The sequence below is a fragment of the Elephantulus edwardii genome, unplaced genomic scaffold, assembly GCF_000299155.1.
Source record: "Elephantulus edwardii isolate Elephantulus edwardi_28Jun2011 unplaced genomic scaffold, EleEdw1.0 scaffold00025, whole genome shotgun sequence".
Taxonomy (NCBI): domain Eukaryota; kingdom Metazoa; phylum Chordata; class Mammalia; order Macroscelidea; family Macroscelididae; genus Elephantulus; species Elephantulus edwardii.
Genome location: NW_006399775.1, coordinates 3677616 through 3699969, shown reverse-complemented (window position 1 = coordinate 3699969; position 22354 = coordinate 3677616). Strand labels below are relative to the sequence as shown.

Below are 22354 nucleotides of genomic sequence, written 5' to 3'. Positions count from 1 at the left end.
CTCTCTGATTCATAGCAAGTAATTGCAAAGACCATAGCCTTTATCAGGTGCACATTAGTCTCTAGACTGACATCGTTGCTTCTCAGTACTTTGGAGAGGTCTCTGACAGCAGACTTTCCCAATGTAATCTGTCTTTTAATTCTCTGACTGCTGGTACCATGAGTGGAGCTAAGCAAACTAAAGCTGTTAACAGTTTCAATCTCTTCACCATCTATCATGATGCTGCTAATCAGCCCAAAGGTGAGAATCTTTGTTTTCTTGATGTGGGGCTTCAGTCCATATTGAAAAGGCTGTAGGCCTTGACCTTCTGCAGCTGGAGTCTCAGGTCCTCCTCAGGTTCAGCAAGCAGGGTTGAGTCATCTGCATAACACAGATTTCTGGTTGTTTTTTTTAAAAAGTAAATAAACCAAACCGACCCCCTTTCATTGTCCTTGTAGCTATCAGCATACATAGATCATCTGTCAGGACAACAAAACTAAAACCACTGAGCACGTATGAAAATCATTCAGATATGATCATATGTGTTACCTTAGAATAAGAGTGGTCTGAAGAGGAAAAAAAAGAGTGGTGTGAATGCTCTGTGGTGAGTAAATGAGCTAGTGGCCTCATCTCATCAAACACCTACTATACCCTACTGTTGAGTTCATTAAAAGCTCCAATCTGTTAGCTAAGAGGTCCTCCTAAGATTAAGACATGTAGTTTGAGACAATTTCATTGAGGACTAAAAAAAAAGTCTGAGATAGGTTTGAATCAAACTAGGTCAAGGGCTGGCTGCCCTAACCAGTCTTCAAAGCAGAGTTATTGCTTAGACTAACTTAACGTCCAGATAATGGGCTCATTGCTCAGACAAAAATACAGTTTTATCTGCTTTTGTTTCGTTTACAGTAGTCCGCTTTTAGTTTTTACCTGAAATGCTTTTAAATATGATTCTTCACTTTCACCAACATATTTGAGGAATAAATACATCCTTTTAATTCAAAGAGGATGTGGTTTATAAATGTGATATCACAGAAATGTTAAAATTGAAGGAACCTTTAAAGATAATATAGTGTACCTTCCCTAGTAATCAAGTTAAAATAGCATTGACTTGTTAATGTTGAGATATTCTCTAGGTGACCTAGATAGTTACCTAGTTAGAACCACTGTCTGGTTTTCTGGACTCGTTAAGTTAGAGGTTTTTCTACTCTACCATGTGATATGATCACATAAAATGCCAGTCGTGCTCATGAACCATTAATTTCTTCAACAATCTTGTATTCTTAGAACCTGCAAAACCTACAATTTTCCAATTTTTTGTTTTTTGTCGTTTTCAAAATGTATCTAGTTCATGTAGAAGATTTAAGAAAGACGAGCAAGGCAAAGCCCTAGTTTCTGTTTCTGGTTTCTGTCTTCTGGCCAAGTGGCTTGGAGCAAGTCACTTTTTCTTCTTAGGTATTTGTTTCTTTATTTGTAAAATAGTAATAACCCTCTGCTCTGCCTGCCTTGCAAATACCTTGCAAATGATGAGTGAGATCATGCCTGTTGTTGTTGTTAGGTGGTGTTGATTTGTAGCAAGCCTGTGAATAAAAGATCTGAACCCTGTTCTATCCTGTGCCATCCTCACACTTCCTGACACACAAGAGCCCATTGCAGTAGTCACCACATCAATTCCCCTGGCCAAGGGTCTTCCTCTCCTTCGCTATCCCTCCACCCTTTCTACCATCATGTCCCTTTCTAAGGCAGAGCCCCTTCTAGCAATGTGAAGTCCTATTTTAAATTGTAGTCCTTTTGTATTGCTCTATTTTGAAGTACTTTTTCTAGCTTAGGTGTTAACTTTCATTATAACTTAACTGCTACTGTTGATTGTGCTGTCAATAGAATGATACTGATGTTTTCTTTTCAGCAAGTGAACAATGGTCTTACACTTAGTGATCTTCCTTTGCACATGCTGAACAACATATTATACAGATTCTCAGATGGATGGGACATCATAACTTTAGGTCAAGTCACTCCAACGTTGTATATGCTCAGTGAAGACAGACAGTTGTGGAAGAAACTGTGTCAATATCATTTTGCTGAACAGCAGGTAAGTACGATGGCAGAGGTGTCTTCCTCTAGATTATACCTCCTCTAGATCCAGTAGTAAATGAATATGCTCCCTGTAGGTGCTTTCTTAAGAGCTCTACCTCAGGTCCAATTTTTAAGAATCAAGAATAATCATCACTAATTAAAATTGCTTATAGTTTTTATTCTACAGATCATAAAGGGGTATTTATGTTAATAAAAAAAAAAATCCTGGCCTAAAGCTAGCTCCTAAAACCAACCTAAAATAAAATTTAGCTTGTTAGTTACTTCTTTTTAAAGTAATAGTTTCTCAAAACCACTATTATATTATCCTTTCTTCCTATTTTAATGTGTCATATTCTAGTTCTACCTTCTGTCAAATAAGTATCTCTTAAAAAGTTACACTTATTAAAACTTAGTTTTCTGTAATCAGTTGGTAAAATACCACTCTCCACTCTGCATAGAATACTTTTTTATCTTTCTACCCTTCATAATGCCTTTAAGAATTAGTTGTGAGAAACTGCACAAGGCCTGTGTTTATATATGCTTCTCTCATCTTCTACCATCATATTTGCTTACCCATTATCTAAAGCCAAATCATATTACTGTTTTAATCACTGAAGAAATCATTCATTCACTCACTCATAATACAGATATTTAGGGGATTTTGTGCTAGGCAGAGGCAAAGACACCAAGAGAGAAATAGAACCAGAAAGATAGTGCCCTAACTCTCCTGGAGATCATGGTCCAGAGAGGTTTATGAAAATTATGTCAAGAAATAGTGTATAATTATGTAAGCCTTTCACAGATAAACATCTACACTCTTAGAGGACAGGGAAGGGCAGAAATAAAGAAAATTCCTTAAGTAAGATAATCTAGGCAATAAGCTAAGTCAAGAATGTTCTAAGCAGAGAGGACCATTTATATAGAGTCTGAAATAGGAGCATTGCATGCTTTAGTTGCAAGATACCACTCTTCAGGCAAAATGATAGAAATGAAACTAATGTTGGCCAGAGCCAAATATTACAGTTCTTAAAAAAAAAAAGAAAAGAAGCTACATTAGGCTGTTCATTTTTATCTGAAGAGCTTAGAAAATCCATTAAAATGTTTCAGTTAAATTTTTATTATTTAATAATTCTTTTATAGTCAATTGCATGTATTTTGTTGCTCTTACTGATTCATGGCAAAGATAAAACAATGCAAATGTTTATATGTACAGTGTGATTCATCACATCCTTCAAGTTGTATAACCCTCCTCACCCTTCTTTTCTCTCCTTGGACCATAAACTGACTACTCTCTGAGATTCTAATCCAGTTTTTGATGTTGCTATTGTTGTTTTGATCCCATTTAGATAGATCTTGAAAAGGGCACAGTTGTCAACATCTTACTTGCTCTTCTTTGAGGAATAGAATGAAGGAGGCCCCAAAAAAAACCGGCGAGCTCTGGTGGCCTAGTGGCAGGAATTTGCACTGCAATCCCAGAGGTGCACGGTTCAAATCCACCAGATGCTCTGCTGAAGAAGGAGGAACAATCGCCTCCTGTACCAGTCAGATCCAATTTGATGGCACGCACATTAAATAAATAAATAAAAAAGAAAAAAAAACCACAAAAAACACACCGCTAACATAATGTTTTAAGAAGGAGTGGTGTAGAGAGATGGAGAAATGGACAAATATTTAGAAGATAAAATTGATAGGATCTGATTCGTGATTGGATGCGGTGTTGAAAACGAGGAAGAACTGTCATTTCCAGGTTGTAATAGAGAGCATTTCCCTGCAATAGGAAACAGTGGATGATGGATTGCCAGGTTTGAGAATACAGTGAGTCATAGTTTTGGCCATACTAGAGTGTAATGTCTTTCAAAGATCTGTACAAAAAAATAAAGATTAACTGCTGTAGTCCCTCGGGTGTTTTACTGCTAACTGAAAGGGTAAGCATTTTTGGCTTCACTAATCCACCAGTAGCTCTGTGGGGGAAAGACAGACAAGAGAATGGATATGATGAAAATGACCATCTTGTGTGCAGCATGTTTCCTTGACTGAATTATAAAAACAATTTAAAAATATTACACCTCTTTCAGGTCTCAGTAACTAACAACTCTCATTGCCATTGAATCATAATGGTCTCATAGCTGACTCTCTATTGGGTTCTGAGGTTATAAACTACTAGATAAGAGATTGCCCATAGTTTTTCTGGAGAACTTCAGCAATTCAAATTGCTGGAAAGACTCATATTTTAGGTTAGCAGTGTACTTCCCTACAGGATAGGTCCCCCAGAGCTCCCTAGTTAACTAGAAGATTCTGATAAAAAGCAAGCATAATAGAATAACCCTATGAAAATGGCATAGGTGAGGATATACTGTTAAGTGTAAACATTGCACTGATACATAATCTAAAATAATGGAAGGGAAAGTTGAACTAATTACTGTTGTGAGTGTTGTTTGCATGAGAAACTTCATAATTGGTTATTTAGGAGCTAAGTAATGTAAGTGGCAGGAAAATTCTCCATATACCTTGTTCTTAGTTTTTACCTTTGTTGTTGTTGTTTTGTTATTGGCGCCACTGAGTCAACTACAACTCATAGCAACCCATGAACAATGGCTCTGAACCTTTCCCTGTTCTGAGTAAGTCAACCAACTTCCGTGTTTCATCAATTTCACATTGCCAAAGTTAGTAGAAATCTTCAATTTCTTCATCTTTGGCTTTACTGGTTGGTCCATATGTTTGAATAATAGTTGTATTAAGAGATTGTCCTTGTATGCATATGAATAATATCTTTCACTTGTATCATTGTACTTGAGTATGGAGCTTGAAATACTCTTCATTTTCTATCTGTCATTCCAGGTATGATAGATTATTATCATTGCCTGATTAAGAAACAGCCTATACCAGTCCATCTAATGCCTATGATGTTTATATGTTTATTTCATTTTTGACAATCCAGTTTTACTTGATTTATACTTTGCTAGATTCAGAAGCACCTAACATAGATTCCAGTATCATAGCAACATACAAGCCATCACAGTTGACAGACAAATGCCATACCTTTCAAACAAATAGGCAGACTGATAAATATTTTAAAAAAAAAAAGGCTGTAGGAAATGGAAGACAAGCTGTCTGGCCTGAGACGGTGTATCTGCCAGCCCAGCTGACAACTGGAATTGGGGCGCCCAGTCATGTCAGAATTTCTGCTTGGCAGAGTGGTCATCGAGGCCACTGGATGTTAACTAGGTCATGAGTGGCACCTCTTGCAGTCTACAGGTAGTGCACTCATCCTAGTGCATAGTTTCTTCTGGCCTCAGAAGAGCTTGGGTTAATCTGATTGGTTAGAAATACTGTCTTTGCCAGTGTAGGAATGAGTGCTGCCAAGGTACTCACCCAGTCAGTAATGGCTAATATAAAGAAATAATCACTGTTGACCTGAAGTGTCCAAGCATGACACACTCAATTCTGCAAAGTTTGCACTGCTCCAAATGTCATGGAGAGTGCCAGGTTGTGCCCCCACTAATCTAGAGGCATACTTAGGCCAGGTGTGGGCCAGTCTTCAGACTCCCTGAAGAAGGCTCTGAGATTCCAGTCAACATGGGCATGGAGCAGAGTGCAAAGGCTGGCATAGGACAAAAAGAGAAGTAAAAGTAAGGTTCAAATAGTTGTTCTTACTCATTAGGAATTACTTTTTTAACAGTTTATAAAGACACAGAAAGTAATATAGGTAGCTTATAAGAACTTTTCTTTATTTCTCAAAATAACTATTTAAATTTTTATTTGCATCAGTTTCCACATTAATACTATCATAGTTTCAAAACAAAGTTCTCAAAGCTGTAATTGAAGTATGGCTATTTTATCCAAATGTTTTTTCTCAGTTTTAAAATGTAAAAAGAGCTGCTTGGGTGTTCTATTATATAGGCTTTCCATAATTTATTTGACTAGTCTCATATTGTTTCAATGCAAAGTAAATGGTTTAATTTCAAGTAATTGAATATTTCATGCACTACATTTAAAACAAATTTTTTGCCTAATTTTATGCTTGGAAATTATCTTCTGCTGAGTCTAAACAGAATTTTTTTTGTGTGTGTATGTCTTGTTTTTTAGTTTTGTAGACATTTGATCCTTTCTGAAAAAGGTCATGTCGAATGGAAATTGATGTATTTTGCACTTCAGAAATACTACCCAACAAAAGAGCAATATGGAGACACATTACATTTTTGTCGACACTGCAGCATTCTTTTTTGGAAGGTAATAATTTCAGATATATTCTCGGAATTTGAGATGTAGTTTTTGTAAAATGTATTGATCACCTGTATTTTGCGCGTAAAAGTACAATAAAATAGAAGATACTTTGTATGATAAGAAGGTTAGTGACAAATATTCCAGATATTAATGCCAGGAACAGGTGTTTATAAAAGTAAAATGCATAACTTGTGGTTTTGATCAGCAGTGTTGAAAATAGAATTGTCTTTTCTTCTCTTAGATAACTGTTTTTCACCTTTATAGACGATAGTATAGGCATATTCTACAAAGCAAGTGAGGTGAGTGAGGAGCCTGCTTTCTGTTTCTTCTCTGATTTTCAAGTCCAGAGGAATTAGGTTCCTCAGATTAATGACTTTTACTCACAGCAGGCTCTGGAATGTCTCTGCCAATCCTCTATGTAACAATCAAGGGATTTAAGATTTTACTAACCCTGTTTAATAAACCTAAGGAAGAATTCTCCACACTTACGTCCCTGAAAAGGAGGCCTTGGGATATCATGGTTAACTTCTTGGCTGATAACAGAAATGTTGGCACCAGAGAAAGGACCTGTGAATGGCACCATAAAGATTACAGCAGAAGACACCCTGTGGGCAATACTACTCCATCACACGGGGTTGCTGAGAAAGGGAAATCTGGATTAAAATAATTCCTCCAGACACAACCCTCTGCCTAAGATTCTGATTATTAAATTCTCAATTCCTTTAGTGGCTTTCAGAGATAATTTCCCACTATTGTCTTTAAGTGGCAGTTTACTAGCCCTCAGAGCTGCTCTTCTCAGAGTCAAATTTTAACAAGGACATTTATAAAAATGTTTATTCATCAATATTAAGTTCTTCAGTCACAAACAAGCATGTGGATTTCTTATGAGTTTGGTCAAAACCAGATTATCGTTACTTATCTGCATTAGAGATCTAATCTTTTGGAGGAAAAAAATTGAATCCAGAAGTTTCAGTATTTAAAGAGTAACTTTAGACCCATGCTGCTACTGTTTAGCATTTGCTTTGCTTTGTTGTTTTTTAGTTTAGTTTTGCTTTATTTTTAATTATTCATATCTCTCTGGTGAAAATGTTATTTCCATAGTCAGAGGTACATTTTTACATATTATTTCGTTCACACAGTTTTACTTTCTTAACATGTAAATATTGTTTTACCTTGAGTATATTCCCATCGTGTGCTTTGAGTATGAATACTTTTTTGTATTTAACTTTTTATTATTAATTTTAATGAACTTAAAGAATGGATTTCCATTCATTCATTATTGCACTTTTCTCCCTGCCTACCCCCTCCCCCACCCCGTTCGTTCTTATCTTTGAAAAGTAAAAGAAAACTTATTTCATTGTTATGCAATCCGTCCCTCCAAGTCCTCTCCACTATGCAGCCTTCGTTCTGAACTCCTGTCATGACACTAATACCTAATCACATATCCCTTTTAAACAATTCTCTTTCTCATCTGTTTCAATGCAGTATACATAATTTATCCCATCTTTCTCAGTCTCCCCCTAATCCCGATGTCAGTCCTGTTTTACAACAGAGGCACTATGTAGTATTTTTCCTTTTATGACTGAGATATTTCACTTAGCATAATGTCCTCCAGGGTCACCCATTTTTAATAACATTGCATGAGTTCCTTGATTTTCAGTGCAGCGTAGTAGTCCATTGTGTGAATATACCACAGCTTCTCTATCCATTAGTTTGTGCCTGTATCTGCTTGGGTGGCACTTATGTTTTCTTTAGTGTATTCCAAGTAGTGGAATTGCTGGGTCAAATGGTATTATAGCTATTTGCAACTTTTTGAAAAAGCATCATACAGCTTTCCATAATGGTCGCACCATTTTACACTCCCACCCACAGTGAATAAGGGTTCCAGTTTCAAGTTTAAATATTTTTAACATTAGATTTTACTGAAAAAATAAAAAGAAGCTCATCTATGAAATCCTGGACCCTACAGTTACTCTTGTCTCATGCACATTCCTCTTCTGAGCCTTTCACAGACTTGTTCTCTAAGGAGAAGCAGCATCGGCCAGGCTCAGCACCTCTTAACTTAAATATACATGTTTCTGCTTCTCTCCTTATGTGATAGAGAAGAGAAAAATGTCTCTTCTTGGTAAACATTATCAAATTTTTTTTATGCTTTTGCTCTATATGTTGTTGTTATGTGCCATCGAGTCGCTTGTGACTCATAGTGACCCTATGTACAACAGCCCTAAACTCCTCTGTCCTGTGCCAGTCGCACTGTCTCTGACACTCCCATCCCGATTTATCCCAGTCACTGAATCAATCCACCTCATAGAGGGCCTTCCCCTCCTGCGCTGTCCCTCCTCCCTCCCAAGCATGATGTCCCTCTCTAAGGACCAGGTCTCTCCTCACAACATGTCCAAGGTATGTTAGATGGAGCCTCAGAATCCTTGCCCCATGTAATTATCTATAATTTGTTGTCAGATGGATCACAGCAATAGCAACCTCTAGATTATTATAAAAGGGACAAGTATTTTGAATTTTTATTTTAAATTACATTTTTGAAAGTTGTTACATGCCTTTTTAGTTAAGGAACCCTAGTAATAGAGTATGTCCTGTTTCATGCTGCTAACTGAAAAGTCAGCAGTTTGAATACATCAACTACTAAGAAGGAGAAAGATGGGAGGAATGATGTATATTGCATTGCAATAGATGAGGGAGAGAACTGTTTAAAAGGGATATATGATTAGGTATTATTGTCATGACAGTTGTCCAGAATGAAGGCTACACAATGCAGTGGACTTAGTGGGAGGTATTGCAGAGCAATGAAAGACTTTTACTTTTCAAGGAGAAAAGTGAATGGGGAGTGGCAGGGAGAAAAGTGTAACAATGAATAACTGGAAACCCTAAGTCTCTTTCATGAAATTTAATTTAAAAAAAGAAAAGAAAGATGGTCAGGTTTCTCCCAAAATGACTTAAGGACTTGGAAACCCAATTGAGGGTAGCTATGAATTGGACATCAACAATGACATCATTGCTGATCTCAGGTAGATCTTGGCTGAAAGTAGAGAATATTTACTAGTTGTTGTCATTAAGTGAGCTGGAGTCGAGTATAAGTCATAGTGACTCTGAACAGCCGATCAGAGCTCTGCCCTATCCCGTGTCTTCTGTATCATCCATGAGACAGTAGAACTTATCACTGAACTCATGGTATGAGTTCATCTCATTGGAAGTCTTGCTTTCCTTCACTGACCCTACGAGGAATAGCCTGACCTCACTACATGTCCGAAGTATGAAACATATGAAAGACAGAGTGTCTAAGGAGCACTCTGGCAGAACTTTTTTCAAGATATGCATGTTTGTTCTTTTGGTAGTCATGGGATATTCTGTACTCTTCTTTGACACGACAACACAAAGGCATCTATTATTCTGTCATCCTTATTTATTGTCCAGCTCTCTGATGCACCAGATGATTGAAAAGACCAGGGCCTGAATCAGGCACCTCTTAGTCTTCTACCTGACATCATTGCTCTTCAGCATTTTAGAGAGGTCTCTGACTTGCCCAATACATTGTGTCTCCTGATTTCCTAATTGCTGGTTCTGAGGGTGTTGATTGTTAATCCAAGCAAGATAAACTCCTTGACAGCTCTACTTGTGGCTTAGTGATTATGCAAGTACATTGGACTGTGTGGATCATAGCAAATTATGGCTAACATTGAGAAGAATGAGAGTCCCAAAACATTGATTGTGCTTACAGGAAACCTATACCTAGACAAAGAAGATGTTGTACAGAGAGAGCAAAGGAACACTGCATGCTTTAAAATGAAGAAATGTGTTTAAATTGTATCCTTTCTCCATACCTGTTCAAATTGTTGTTATTGTGTTTGTTGTTATTATATGCTATTGAGTTGTCTGCAACCCATAATGACCCCATGTACAACAACTCTAAGATCCTGCTCTATCCTATGCCAATCTTATTGTCTCTGACACATCCATCTCCATTACCCCAGTCACTGAATCAGTCCATCTCATCGAGGGTCTTCCTCTCTTGTGCTGTCCCTTCATCCTCCCAAACATGACATCCCTCTCCAAGGACTGGTTATGCCTTGCAGCATGTCCAAAGAATGTCGTCCAAGGAGCATCCTAGTTTAACCCTCTCCAGGTTGAACCTGTTCATTCTCTTAGCATTCCATGGTATATTCAGTACTCTTTGCCAAAACCAAAGCTCAAAGTCATCAATTCTCCTTCTGTTATCCCTAGTAGTTTTCTGGGTCTCTGATACATAGCAAGTATTTGCAAAGACTATGGCCTGTATGAGGCACACCTTTGTCTCCAGCCTGATATCATTGCTCTTCAGTACTTTGGAGTGGTCTCTGACAGCAGACTTTCCCAATACAACACATCTGTTAATCTCCTGGCTGTTGGTTCCAAGAGTGTTGATTGTGGAGCTAAGCAAACTAAAGCTGTTTACAATCTCAGTCTCTTCACCATCTATCACGATGCTGCCAATTTTTTTTCTTCATATTGTGCTTCAATCCATACTGAAGGCTGCAGTCCTGACCTTCTGCAGCAAGTACTTCACGTCTTCCTCAGTTTCAGCAAGCAAGGTTGTGTCATCTGCATAACACAGTTTGTTAAAGAGTCTTCTTCTAATCCTGATGCCACATTTCTCCTCGTAGAGCCCAGCCTCCTAGATAATCTGTTCTGCATATAGATTGAAAATGTATGGAGATAGGACATATCCCTGGCATACACCTTTCCCAGTTTTGAACAAGGCAGTGTTCCCTTGCTCTGTTCTGATGACTTCCTCTTGGTCCAAGTATAGGTTTCCCATAAGTACGCTGAAGTGTTCTGGGATTCCCATTCTTCTCAGAGTCAGCCACGGTTTGTTGTTATCCACATAATCAAATACCCTTGCATAATCAATAGAACGCAGATAGACATTTCTCTGGTATTCACTGCTTTCAGCCAAGATTTATCTGCAATATCCCTAGTACCACAGCCTCTTCTAAACCCAGCCTGCACTTCAAGCAGTTCTCTGTCGATGTGTTATTCCAATCAGTTTTGGATGATCTTCAGCAGAATCTTACTTACTGAGCAAAAATCATAGAGTCTTGACTATATGAAGAATGTGGGATCAGGATCAGAGGAAGACTCATCGACAACTTGTGCTACACAGATGTAACAACCTGCCTTTCTGAAAGTGAGGACTGAAATACTTGCTGCAGAAGATCAAAGACTATATTTTTCAATATGGATTACATCTTAACATCGGTGGAGGGGAGAATCTTCACCACTGTGCCAGTAAACAACATCATGATAGATGGGGAAAAAATAAAAAATTGTCAACGATTTTATCTTCCTTGGTCCATAATCAAAACTCTTCATACTAGTAGTCAAAATATCAAATGGCATTAGGAAAATCTCGTGTCAAGTACCTCTTCAAAGTTCTAAGAGAAACAGTGTCAGTTTAGAGACAAAGGTGCATCTGATATAAGCCATTGTCTTTTCAGTTACTTCTTTTTTTTATTTTTTTATTAAATTTTATTAGTTTTAATGAACATTTACAGAGATTTGGGGTTTTCATTCATTCATTGTTGCACTGTTTTCTCCACCCTTCAGTTACTTCTTATGTGCCTGAAAGTTGGAGAATTAATAAAGGTGGCAGAAGAAAAATTGATCACTTTTGAGTTGTGGTGTTGGAAAAAGAGTACTCATACTTACCTGGCAGGGGAGATACCATGATCACGAAGGTGGTTTTCCCAGGGCGAGGCTTATCCATTGCACTCCGGATGTGCTAACCCCTGCGATTTCCCCAAATGTGGGAAACTCGACTGCATAACTTGTGGTAGTGGGGGGCTGCGTTCGCGCTTTCCCCTGAAAAAGAAAATTAAAAAGGAAAAGAGTACTCAATAATCAATGGATTATCAAAAGAACAAAGAAATATATCTTGGAGAAAGTGCAACTTGGGTGCTTCTTAGAGGCAAAGATGGTGAAACTTCAGATCACACACTTTAGGTATGCAGTTAGAATGGGCCAAGTCTTAAGAAAAGACATTATGCTTGGGAAGGTGGAAGATCAGCTAAACAGAAGATTACCCTGAGCAAGATGTGTTGATGCTATTTGCAGTGGTGGACTTGAGGATGGCAGGGTTGATGAAGAAGGCACGGGATAGGACAGGGCTCAAACCCATTGTTCATAGATTCCCTGTGAGTCGTCTAGTTGGAACCAAATCAGAAAAATGGATTTGGATATTTTTACTTTACAACCCATTATTTAACAAAGATTAATCTTTCTTTTATTTTACTTGTGGTTTTTTTCAGTGAGCATTTATAAATCATTATAAGGGTTTGGGTTTTTTTAATTTTTTTGTTTTTTATTATAAGGGTTTTTTATTCATAGGCATTTGGTTTTATAGCAGTAATTACAATTTATTAATATCATTATGATTCCTGATCAACCCCTTATTGTGTATTGCTTTTCCTTCAGCCTTATCTATTTATTTTTATTCCTTTCTCCCTCCCCATCTGTGTAACAGCAATATTTTCTTGTATTATTATCTTAATAGAACTTTCTTTAATATATCATAGGTAAGCAGCCTTGTGGATTATAACCAATGCATCTATACATGAAAAACTTGTTATTCTGTATTTCTATTTTTATATTACTATTTTTATATTTCTAATTTATTTTGTATTACTATATATTGTTGTTGTGTTGTTACTTGCCTGAGTCACCTGTGACCCATTGCAGTCCTATGTACAACAGCTCTGAAGCCTGCCTTACCCAGAAAGAGTCTCATTGACTCCGATACACCTACACTCATTACCCCAGTTACTGTATCAATCCATCTCATCCAGGGTCTTCCTCACCTGTGCTGTCCTTCTACCCTTCTGAGCATGATGTGCTTCTCCAAGGACCAGTCCCTCCTGGCCCCATGCCCACAGTATGTGTGATGGAGCTTCAAAATCCTAGCTTCCTTGCTTTCACCCTTTCCGGGATAGACCTATTTGTTTTCTTGGTAGTCCATGGTATGTTCAAGACTTTTCTCCAGAATCACAACTCAAAGGCATCGATTCTTCTTCTGTCATCTTGTGTCATTGTCCAGTTCTCTGATGTATAGCAAGTAATTGTGAAGACCATGTCCTGGATCAGGTGCACCTTAGTCTCTAGGCGCTGCTCTTCAGTACTCTGGAGAGGCCCTGACAGCAGATCCCCAGTACAATTCATCTTTTGATTTCCTGACTGCTGGTACCAAGAGTATTGATTTGAACACGCTGTAATTGTTAACAACTTGAATCTCTTTTCTGTGTCATGGTGCTGCCAATTGGCCCAGTGGTGAGAATCTTTGTTTTCTTAATGTTGAGCTTCAATCCATATTGAAGACTGCAATCCTTGACCTTCTGCAGCAAGTTCTCCTCAGTTTCCCTGTACTGTACTATATGTTACTCCTCTCTTTTTTTTAATATTAAAAAGATGTAAAATACAGATTTTTGCTCTGTAAAAATACTCTGTAGAACTGTGTCCTTCAAGAACAGGGAACAGAGCAGATGATACTTTGTATCTAGATTCTGATCTTGGTGTCAGGCATATGCTCCTGGGTATTTAGCAAATATCTAATGAACGAATAATTCAGCAAATCAACTATGAATGTGATTACAGATACAGAAGAAACCATCCTGTTTTGTTCTTTGCTCTTCAAAGGGCTCAGTAACCTAGTATAATGAGTAAATTATCAACACAGTCAGATGTGTGGGTAGGAAGAACTAACACAAAATATATAGGAGGTTTTGCATGCTTATCCAGACTTTTATCCTTGACTTTAGGTAGAGTACTAACTTTTCTTTGAGGTTCCTATTAGGACTAATATCCTGTACTTTCCTGACAAACACTAATACTGACTGAAAATACATGTAGCTATCTTATATGTGTCTTATGTTATGAAATAGATAAGATGCTATAAAACTTTTCTTTGAATTAATTCATATGCATCATGTTTCATGTTTGTACTTTGTGTTTTATAGTCATTCATATATGTTTTGTTTCATCTATATATATTTTGCTTTACACAATCATTCATATATATTTTATATAATTAATTGCCAAATTGGCTGATAGAGAAGAATTTCATGAAACAACATATGATCAAGAAGCAGTGGTGATGGAGGAAGTTCAAGCAGCTCCAAAGGAATTAGCAAAAAGCAAGGCCCCAGGAATTGATGGACTAGCAATTGAAATATTTCAGCAAATGGATGCAGCCTTGGACGTGCTCACTAGGTTGTGCCAAGAAATCTGGAGGACAAGAACCTGTCCAACTGGTGCAATCCGTATTTATTCCCATTCCAAAAAAAAGATGATCCAACAGAGTGTGGAAATTATCGAACAATATTACAAATGTCACACACAAGCAAGATCCTACTAAAGATTGTTCAAAAACAGTTGGAACAATACATTGACAGCTGCCAGATGTGCATACAGAGTTTAGAAGAGGCCATAGAATTAGGGACATTATAGCCAATGTCAGATGAATCTTAACTGAAAGCAGAGAGAACCAGAGGAATTTGTCTGTGTTTCATCGATGGTGCAAAGGCATTTGACTGTGTGGATGACAACAAATTTTGGTTAACCTTTAGAAGAATGGGAATCCCAGAACACTTAATTGTGCTTATGCAAAACCTTTACTTCAATCAGGAATCAGTCAGCAGAACAGAGCAAGGAAAGGCTGCATGGCTCAAAATCAGAAAAGGTGTATGTTAGGGTTGCATCCTACCTCCATACCTTTTCAGTTTGTGCAGAACAGATCATTTGTAAGGCTGGACTTTATGAGGTGGAATGTGACATCAGGATTGGAGGAAGACTCATCAACAATTTATGCTATGCAGATGACACAACTTTGCTTGCTGAAACCGAGGAAGACCTGAAGCATTTGTTAGCAACACTCTTGGCAGCAGCAGCCAGGACATCAAAAGATGAGCTGGGAAACTATGCTGTCAGGAACCTCTCCAGAGTACTGCAATGATGTCATTCTGGAGACCGAGTTATGCTTAATCCAGGCCATAGGCATTGCAATTACTTGCTGTGCATTAGAGAGCGGTCAATGACTAAGGATGATAGAAGAAGAATTGTTGCCTTCGAGTTGTGGTGCTGGAGAAGAGTATTGTACATACCATGAACTACCAAGAAAACAAATAGGTCTGTCTTGGAGAAGGTGAAACCAAGTTTCTCCTTGAAAGCTAGGATTTTGTAGCTCTTTCTCATATACTTTGGGCATGTGGAAAGGAGGGCCGGGTCTTTGGAGAAGGACATCATGCTTGGAAGGGGGGAGGAACAACACAGGACAGGAAGATCATGGATAAGACGGATTGATAGAGTAACTAGGGCAGTGGGGCTTGGTGTCTCAGAATCAGTGAGACCGTCTCAGAACAGGGCATGCTTCAGAACTACTGTGCACGGAGTCGCTATGGGCCATAGGTAACTCTATGGCACATAACAAAAACACAGCGTCTTTTTGTGGGCATTAAATTAGGGGAAATATTTACTCATAAGATAGACGTTTTTCAGTTTTGCGTGTGATGGTAATTATTTTTGTTAGAACAGTGTTTAACAATATTGTAGCTCTGTTCTTGCAAAGTAATTAACAAAATATTCTCACCTTAATTTCGGTATAGTTAAACAGTGTTAAGAGTAAATGGTACAAGTGTCCTGAAAAATGGAAATTTTTAATTTTTTTTATTGCTCTCCTTTTCTATTTTTTTTTTATTTTAATGAAAGTTTACAGAGATTTTGGATTTCCATCCATTCACTATTGCACACTTTCCTCTCTGCCCACCCCTCTCCCCAGTTCTATTTTCTCTTTGAAAAGGAAACAAAAAATTCTTTCATTGTTATACAATCCACCCCTCCCCATCTCCACCCCCAGTCCACTCCACTATACAGCTTTCATTCTGGGCTCTTGTCATGACAATTGAAAAGATGATACTGGTTTTTCAAAATCATTTTCTTGGCAATATCTTTTATCTATAAACTTCTCTACTTTTTAATAGTTTTTTAAAGCCTGATTATATTTCTAATTCTGAAGAATTCATCATTTTAGGCATGGACGAATATATAATAACACTATTTGTAACAATAGGATTGGTCTCATTTAATTTGCAGTCTTTCAAATCTTCATCACATCACAACTTTTCTGCTGTATATTATTCTAGATGACCTTAATTGCAATCAACTTTGTTATTTCTGAATCTGTACGTCGTAGTTCAGAAAGAGAAATACCTAGACTTTCTGGATGAACTGATTTCCTAGTTAAATTCCTGAAAAAGTTAGGTCTATTCTACCTTGCTTCCCAAGCCTATTTTTGCTTAGCTTAGCTTAGCTTGAGAGAGTTATGTGAGAAAACACAAATGTTGAAGTGAACATATAAAAGTCACGAGGATTTCAGAAACTCAATTTTTGCAATATACTCTGCCAAGATGATATACTATTGTACTTAGCATATATTTGATGATCCAGAAAATGATGTCCACTATTACTATTTCTTTTCTTTTACATACCAATAATGCCTGTTGGGGGGGGGGAGGGAAGAGGCTTTGGTGGCACAGTCTGTAGGGACTTGCAGTGCTGACCCAGAGCTGTGCTTCTCTGGCTATTCACATCCAACACTGGCTCTGCGGGAGAAAGATGGCCAGTCTCTTCCTGTGATATTTACAGCCTTGGAAACCCACTGGAACCTCAGTGAGGCAATTCTGTCTTCAAAGTAAAGAGTAAGTGATTAAGAAGAAAGGTAGGCTTTGGGGATTAGGATGAATCTAAATCAAAACCAAAGCTCCTCAGACTTAGAGGATCTGACCACATGGTGGGCATCCAGTTCTGTTTTGTATCATTTATTTTATCTTTTTCACTGCATTTAAATGTAGTGTTCTTGGGCAAGCAGCTGCCATGCAAGGTGCTTCATCTGCACCCAAGCTGATTCTCCATCTGTTCTGTCTGAACTGTATTGGAGTGTTTGAGAGGTTTTTAGTTATTAGGTATTGGTTTTTTGTGTGTGGTGGTGGTTGTGTTTGCTTCGTTGGTTGATTTATTTTGTTTGTTTCTTCAAAATTTCTACCTGCCTCTGTCAGAAAAGGAAATAATATATCTGTCTCAAAATTCTCTGTAGTGATTCTACTCAGCTAATCTATATAACCAAAGCCTACTCAATTCTAGGTCTAACTTCAATAGCCCTCAAAGGAGATGAGATCTCTTCTTACTTGAGCAAACAGTGTGAGCATTTAAATTGAAAATCATTGAGAAGGTTTATAGTAGGACAGTATGGTCACTAAGAACTGACCACATAACAGAATAACCCCGAGGCTCAGCAGAGTAGCCGCATCATCTCACATCACATCTCATTGCCATGGAGTCAGAACCAACTCATAAGTAACCATCAGGTTTCCACGGCTCTAAATATACATACATATTACACACAATACACATAAAATGTGAAATCTATACTTGAAACAGGAAGCATCCCTCAGAACAGAGCAAGAAAACATTGCATAGTTCAAAATCAGGAAAAGGAATATGTCTGGGATGCATCCTGTCTCCATATCCTTTTCAATCTATATGAGAACAGATCATTTGGGAAGCTGGGTTTTATGAGGAAATATGTGGGATCAGTATTGGAAGAAGACTCATCAACCACCTGCATTATGCAAATAACACAGTCTTGCTTGCTGAAACTGAGAAGGACCTGAAGCACTTGCTGAACAAGGTCAAGAAAGATGAATTACACTGGGAAAATCTACTGTCAGGGACCTCTCCAGAGTACTGAGAAGCAATGACGTCAGCCTAAAGACTAAGGTGTGCCTGATCCAGGCCATGGTCTTCACAATTCACTTGCTATGCATCTGAGAGCTGGAGAATGACTAAGAATGACAGAAGAATTGATGCCTTTTTGTTGTGGTGCTGGAGAAAAGTATTGATTAGGCCATGGTCTTCTCAATCACCTGCTGTGCACCAGAGAGCTTGACAATGAATAAGGATGATTAAAGAACTGATGCTTTTGAGTTCTGGCACTGGAGAAGAGTACTTAATATCCCATGGACTTACAAAAGAACAAACATGCCGCATGCTCTTTGGAGGCAAAGATGGCAGAGCTTTCATACTCTTTCATAATTTGGACAAGTAGCTAGGTGGGGCTTTTCCTTGCAAAGGGACATCATGCTTGGAAATACAGAGGATCAGAAAGGAGAGGAAAGTCCCTCAATGAGATGGATGGACACAGTGACTTTAGAAGGCTCTAGTGTCAGAGACAACAACATAGAGAGCTCTGTTGGCCTAGTGGATAGAAAGTTAGGCTACCAAGCCAAAGGTGGGTGATTATAATCTGTGGTCCTTAAGCCGCAATTAAGTTTTAATTGTTTTTGATCAAACACTCTTCTAAATGGTATAGCACTGGTCTGTCCATTTGCTGTACAGAGGTAATTCGTGGTTGCTGTGATGCTCAACACTGTGATGCTGATGTGTCAAATGTGATCATGGTTACAGTGTTTGGTGGAGCTCCCCGACTGAAACAATCTTGAAAGCAGGCATGGCCTCCACTTCTGAAATAGTTTGCCTCTGGAAACTCTATTAACGTGGAGAAACAAAGAAATTTATACAAGTGTTCAAGTCTTTCATTCATAGGGTCGCTACGAATTGTCTACTACTCGATGGCACTTAACAACAACAAGTGTCAGAGATGATGAGGATGGCACAGGACTTAAGTTGACTGTTCATAGGTTTGCTGTAAGTCATATTCAGATCAATGGCATCTAATAACAACAACAAACTAAATATAGATAGAAGATAGAAGATAGATAGATAGACAGACAGACACACACACACACACACACACACACACACACACACACACACACACAACATATGTAATCTTTCTGCAGTATTACTCTTTGACCTGCAACAGTTTGGAGGCTTTTGTTGTATTGAATTGTTTTTAATGCCCAAAATTAAGCTGGCCTATTTAAACTTGATGCTTTGAGAAGACAGATAGCCAAGGTAAAACAAGCACCAAATAGGGGCTTTTTCTACAAAATTCCGGACAAATGGCACAGTTCTTAATAATTAGGATTCTGGTAGAGCTGAGACATTTAGAACTATTTAGAGTGGAACTAGGAGTCCCTGGGTGACAAAACTATCTAAGAAATTATCTAGTATTCAAAACATTGGTTGGTCAAATCAATTCACAGGCCCTTCAGAAGACAGGCCTGACATTCAGCTTCTAAAAGGTAACAGTTTTGAAAGCCCTGTTCAGCTCTGCACATGTGATTGTCAAGAGTAGGAATTAACTAATAATAAATAATAATAATAAACAACTGATAAGATGAAAACTTAAGCACTCTTTTTCTGTATTCTGCTTATTTTACTTTCTGGTTTCCTACTGAAGATTTATACTTGACTTTAATTATACTACAAGTTATTTAAGACAGTCTTCATTACTCTCCATCTTACTACTTGTCACTCCTTTTCCATATTTCTTTTTTATTGTTTAAACCAAAAACTTACCAGGGAATTAAAACTTTTTAATTCACCTATCAGTAGGAAGCTAATTTTTGTGGGGTTTTATCAACTTATTTTTAGTCTGTCTTTTAAACTAAAATAAAGGATTAATGAGATTTCTTATTTAGATAAAAAATGATGACAAGAATATTTAGGGCATTCTCTCATAAGAACCATATGTGTTGCATTATAGTCATTGGTTTACAGCCTTTATTCTACCAGATAAGGGATATACATTTATTGTTACTCTTTCATTGAATACTGAGTTCCTGGTGTTTGCCCCAGTCAAAGTGTACAGTCTTCCCTGAAGACCTAAGAGCAAGTCATTCACTCTAGCAGTATTTCTTTTTTTTTTAATTTTTTTTCACTAGTTTATTTACAAAATTCTAATACAAATTTGAACAAATTCTTTCAATTTCCCTCACCCCCTCCAGCCATCAAATTGTACAACCCAATGATCAGTCCCCTCTTCCCCTTGTACATCCACATCCCTCTGCTTCCAGCCCCTCCTACCCCACCTGGATCCTTATACTAATTCTACAATAACGGTCATACACAATATTTATTCTTGTGGGACTGAGTTCACTCATCATAATACTCTCCAGTCTCTCCCCAGGTAGGTAATAATTTACAAATTTATTGCTCCTGCCCTTTTGATTTTCTGACTCCAGCTCCTTGCACATTTTGTTGTAATATTTTACTTTGTCTTGCCACGCTGCCTTTTGAAATCTTCTATATAAATCTTTGGTATCATGAATTCTTCCTTCTGTTTTGGCTTCTCTGTGCTCCAGTGCAGTATTCAGAGTTTCTTCTGACATCCATTTTGGTCTTTTATTCCTCCTCTGTGTTTGTAATGACCTTTTATACTCTTCCTGGATGATACCTTTGACATCCTCCCACAACTCACCTGGTCTTCACTCATTAGTGTTCAAAGCCTCAAAACTGTTCTTGCGATGGTTCTGAAATTCAGGTGGGATAGACTCAAAGTCATATTTTGGTTGCCTTGGATTTGGTTTAATTTTCCTCAACTTCAGCTTGAACTTGCATATAAGTAGTTGGTGGTTTGTTCAACAATCAGCTCCTGGCCTAGTTTTCACAGCTGATATTGAGCTTCTCCAGCGGTTCTTTCCACAGATGTAATCGATCTGATTCCTATGCATACCATCTGGTGAGATCCAAGTATATGACCTGTGTTTGTGTCTCTTAAAAAATGTATTTGCTATGAATAAGTCATTGTGCAAAATTCAATCATTGTCTCTCCAGTTCCATTTCTGTCACCGAGTCCATGTTTTCCAACTACTGAATCTTCTTCTCTGTTCCCAACTTTTGCATTCCAGTCATCCATTATTATTAATGAATCTTTATCGCATGATCAAGCAATCTCCAACTATAAAAGTTGGTAGAAATCTTCTATTTCCTCTTCTTTGACTATGGTTGTTGGTGCATATATGTGAATGATAGTAGTATTCGCTGGACTTCATTGTATGCGTGTGGATATTATCCTGTCACTCACAATATTGTACTTCAAGATGGAGCTAGAAATGACTTTTTTAACTATGAAAGCAAGCCCATTTTTCCTCACCTTTTTGTCTCTGGAGTAATATATCATATCTGACTCAAAATGCCCCATGCCAGTCCATCTCATCTCACCAATACCTCATATGTCAATATTTATTCATTCCATTTCTTCCTTAACAATACCTAATTTTCCTACATTCATGATTCTCGCATTCCATGTTCTCATCACTAGTGTCTACTTACAACTGTTCTTCTTCCTTTGTATTTCCATACTTGAAAGCTCCACCTCACTTGCCCTGTTAGTCTATGTGTATTCTGTTGTACATAGGATTTTCAGATGCCTGCTATTTTGGAAGTGGAGCTGGAGTCAGAAAATCAAAAGGGCCAAACTCACTCAGCATTTCTTAAGCTCAAGAAACCTCGAGTTGCTGTAAACAAGGATGCTTTAGGCAAAAAATTAAATGATCCAAGAAGTATTAAAAGAAGGTGGAAGAATATACTGAGTCACTGTTTCTAAAGGAATTGGCAGACACAAAAGAATTTAATAAAACAACATATGAGTAAGAATCTATGGTGATGAAGGAAGAAGTGTTCAAGCTGCTTTGAAGGAAATAGCAAAAAATAAAGCCCCAGGAATAGATGGTATAGCAGTTGACATATTTCAGCTAACAGATGCTGCCCTGAATGTGCTCACTAAGTTGTGCCAAGAAATCTGGAGAACAACCAAAGGACCAACTGACTGGAAAATATCTATATTTTTTCCCATTCCAAAGAAGGTGACCCAACAGAGTGTGGAAACTATAGAGCAATATCATTGATTTCACATGCAAGCAAGATTCTACTGAAGATTATCCAAAAACGACTGGATCAGCACATCAGCAGAGAACTGCCAGAAGTCCAGGCTAGGTTTAGAGGGGGTCGTGGTACTAAGGATATTGTAGCTAATGTTAGATGGGTCCTAGCTGAAAGCAGGGAATACCAGTGGAATGTCTATCTGTGTTTCATTGATTATGCAAGGGCGTTTGACTGTGTGGACCATAACAAACTGGCT

The 22354-nt window shown here is 37.8% G+C and overlaps 1 protein-coding gene across 3 annotated transcripts in view; it reads left to right on the top strand.

Moving 5' to 3' along the window:
* Positions 1 to 22354, top strand: part of FBXO25 (F-box protein 25) — a 136835-nt gene that overhangs the window by 107492 nt on the left and 6989 nt on the right. For all 3 annotated transcript variants that reach the window (XM_006882847.1, XM_006882846.1, XM_006882848.1), the window contains 2 exons: positions 1883 to 2065; positions 6136 to 6279. In XM_006882847.1, the coding sequence (XP_006882909.1) occupies positions 1883 to 2065; positions 6136 to 6279 (327 nt within the window). The remainder of the gene's footprint in view (positions 1 to 1882; positions 2066 to 6135; positions 6280 to 22354) is intronic.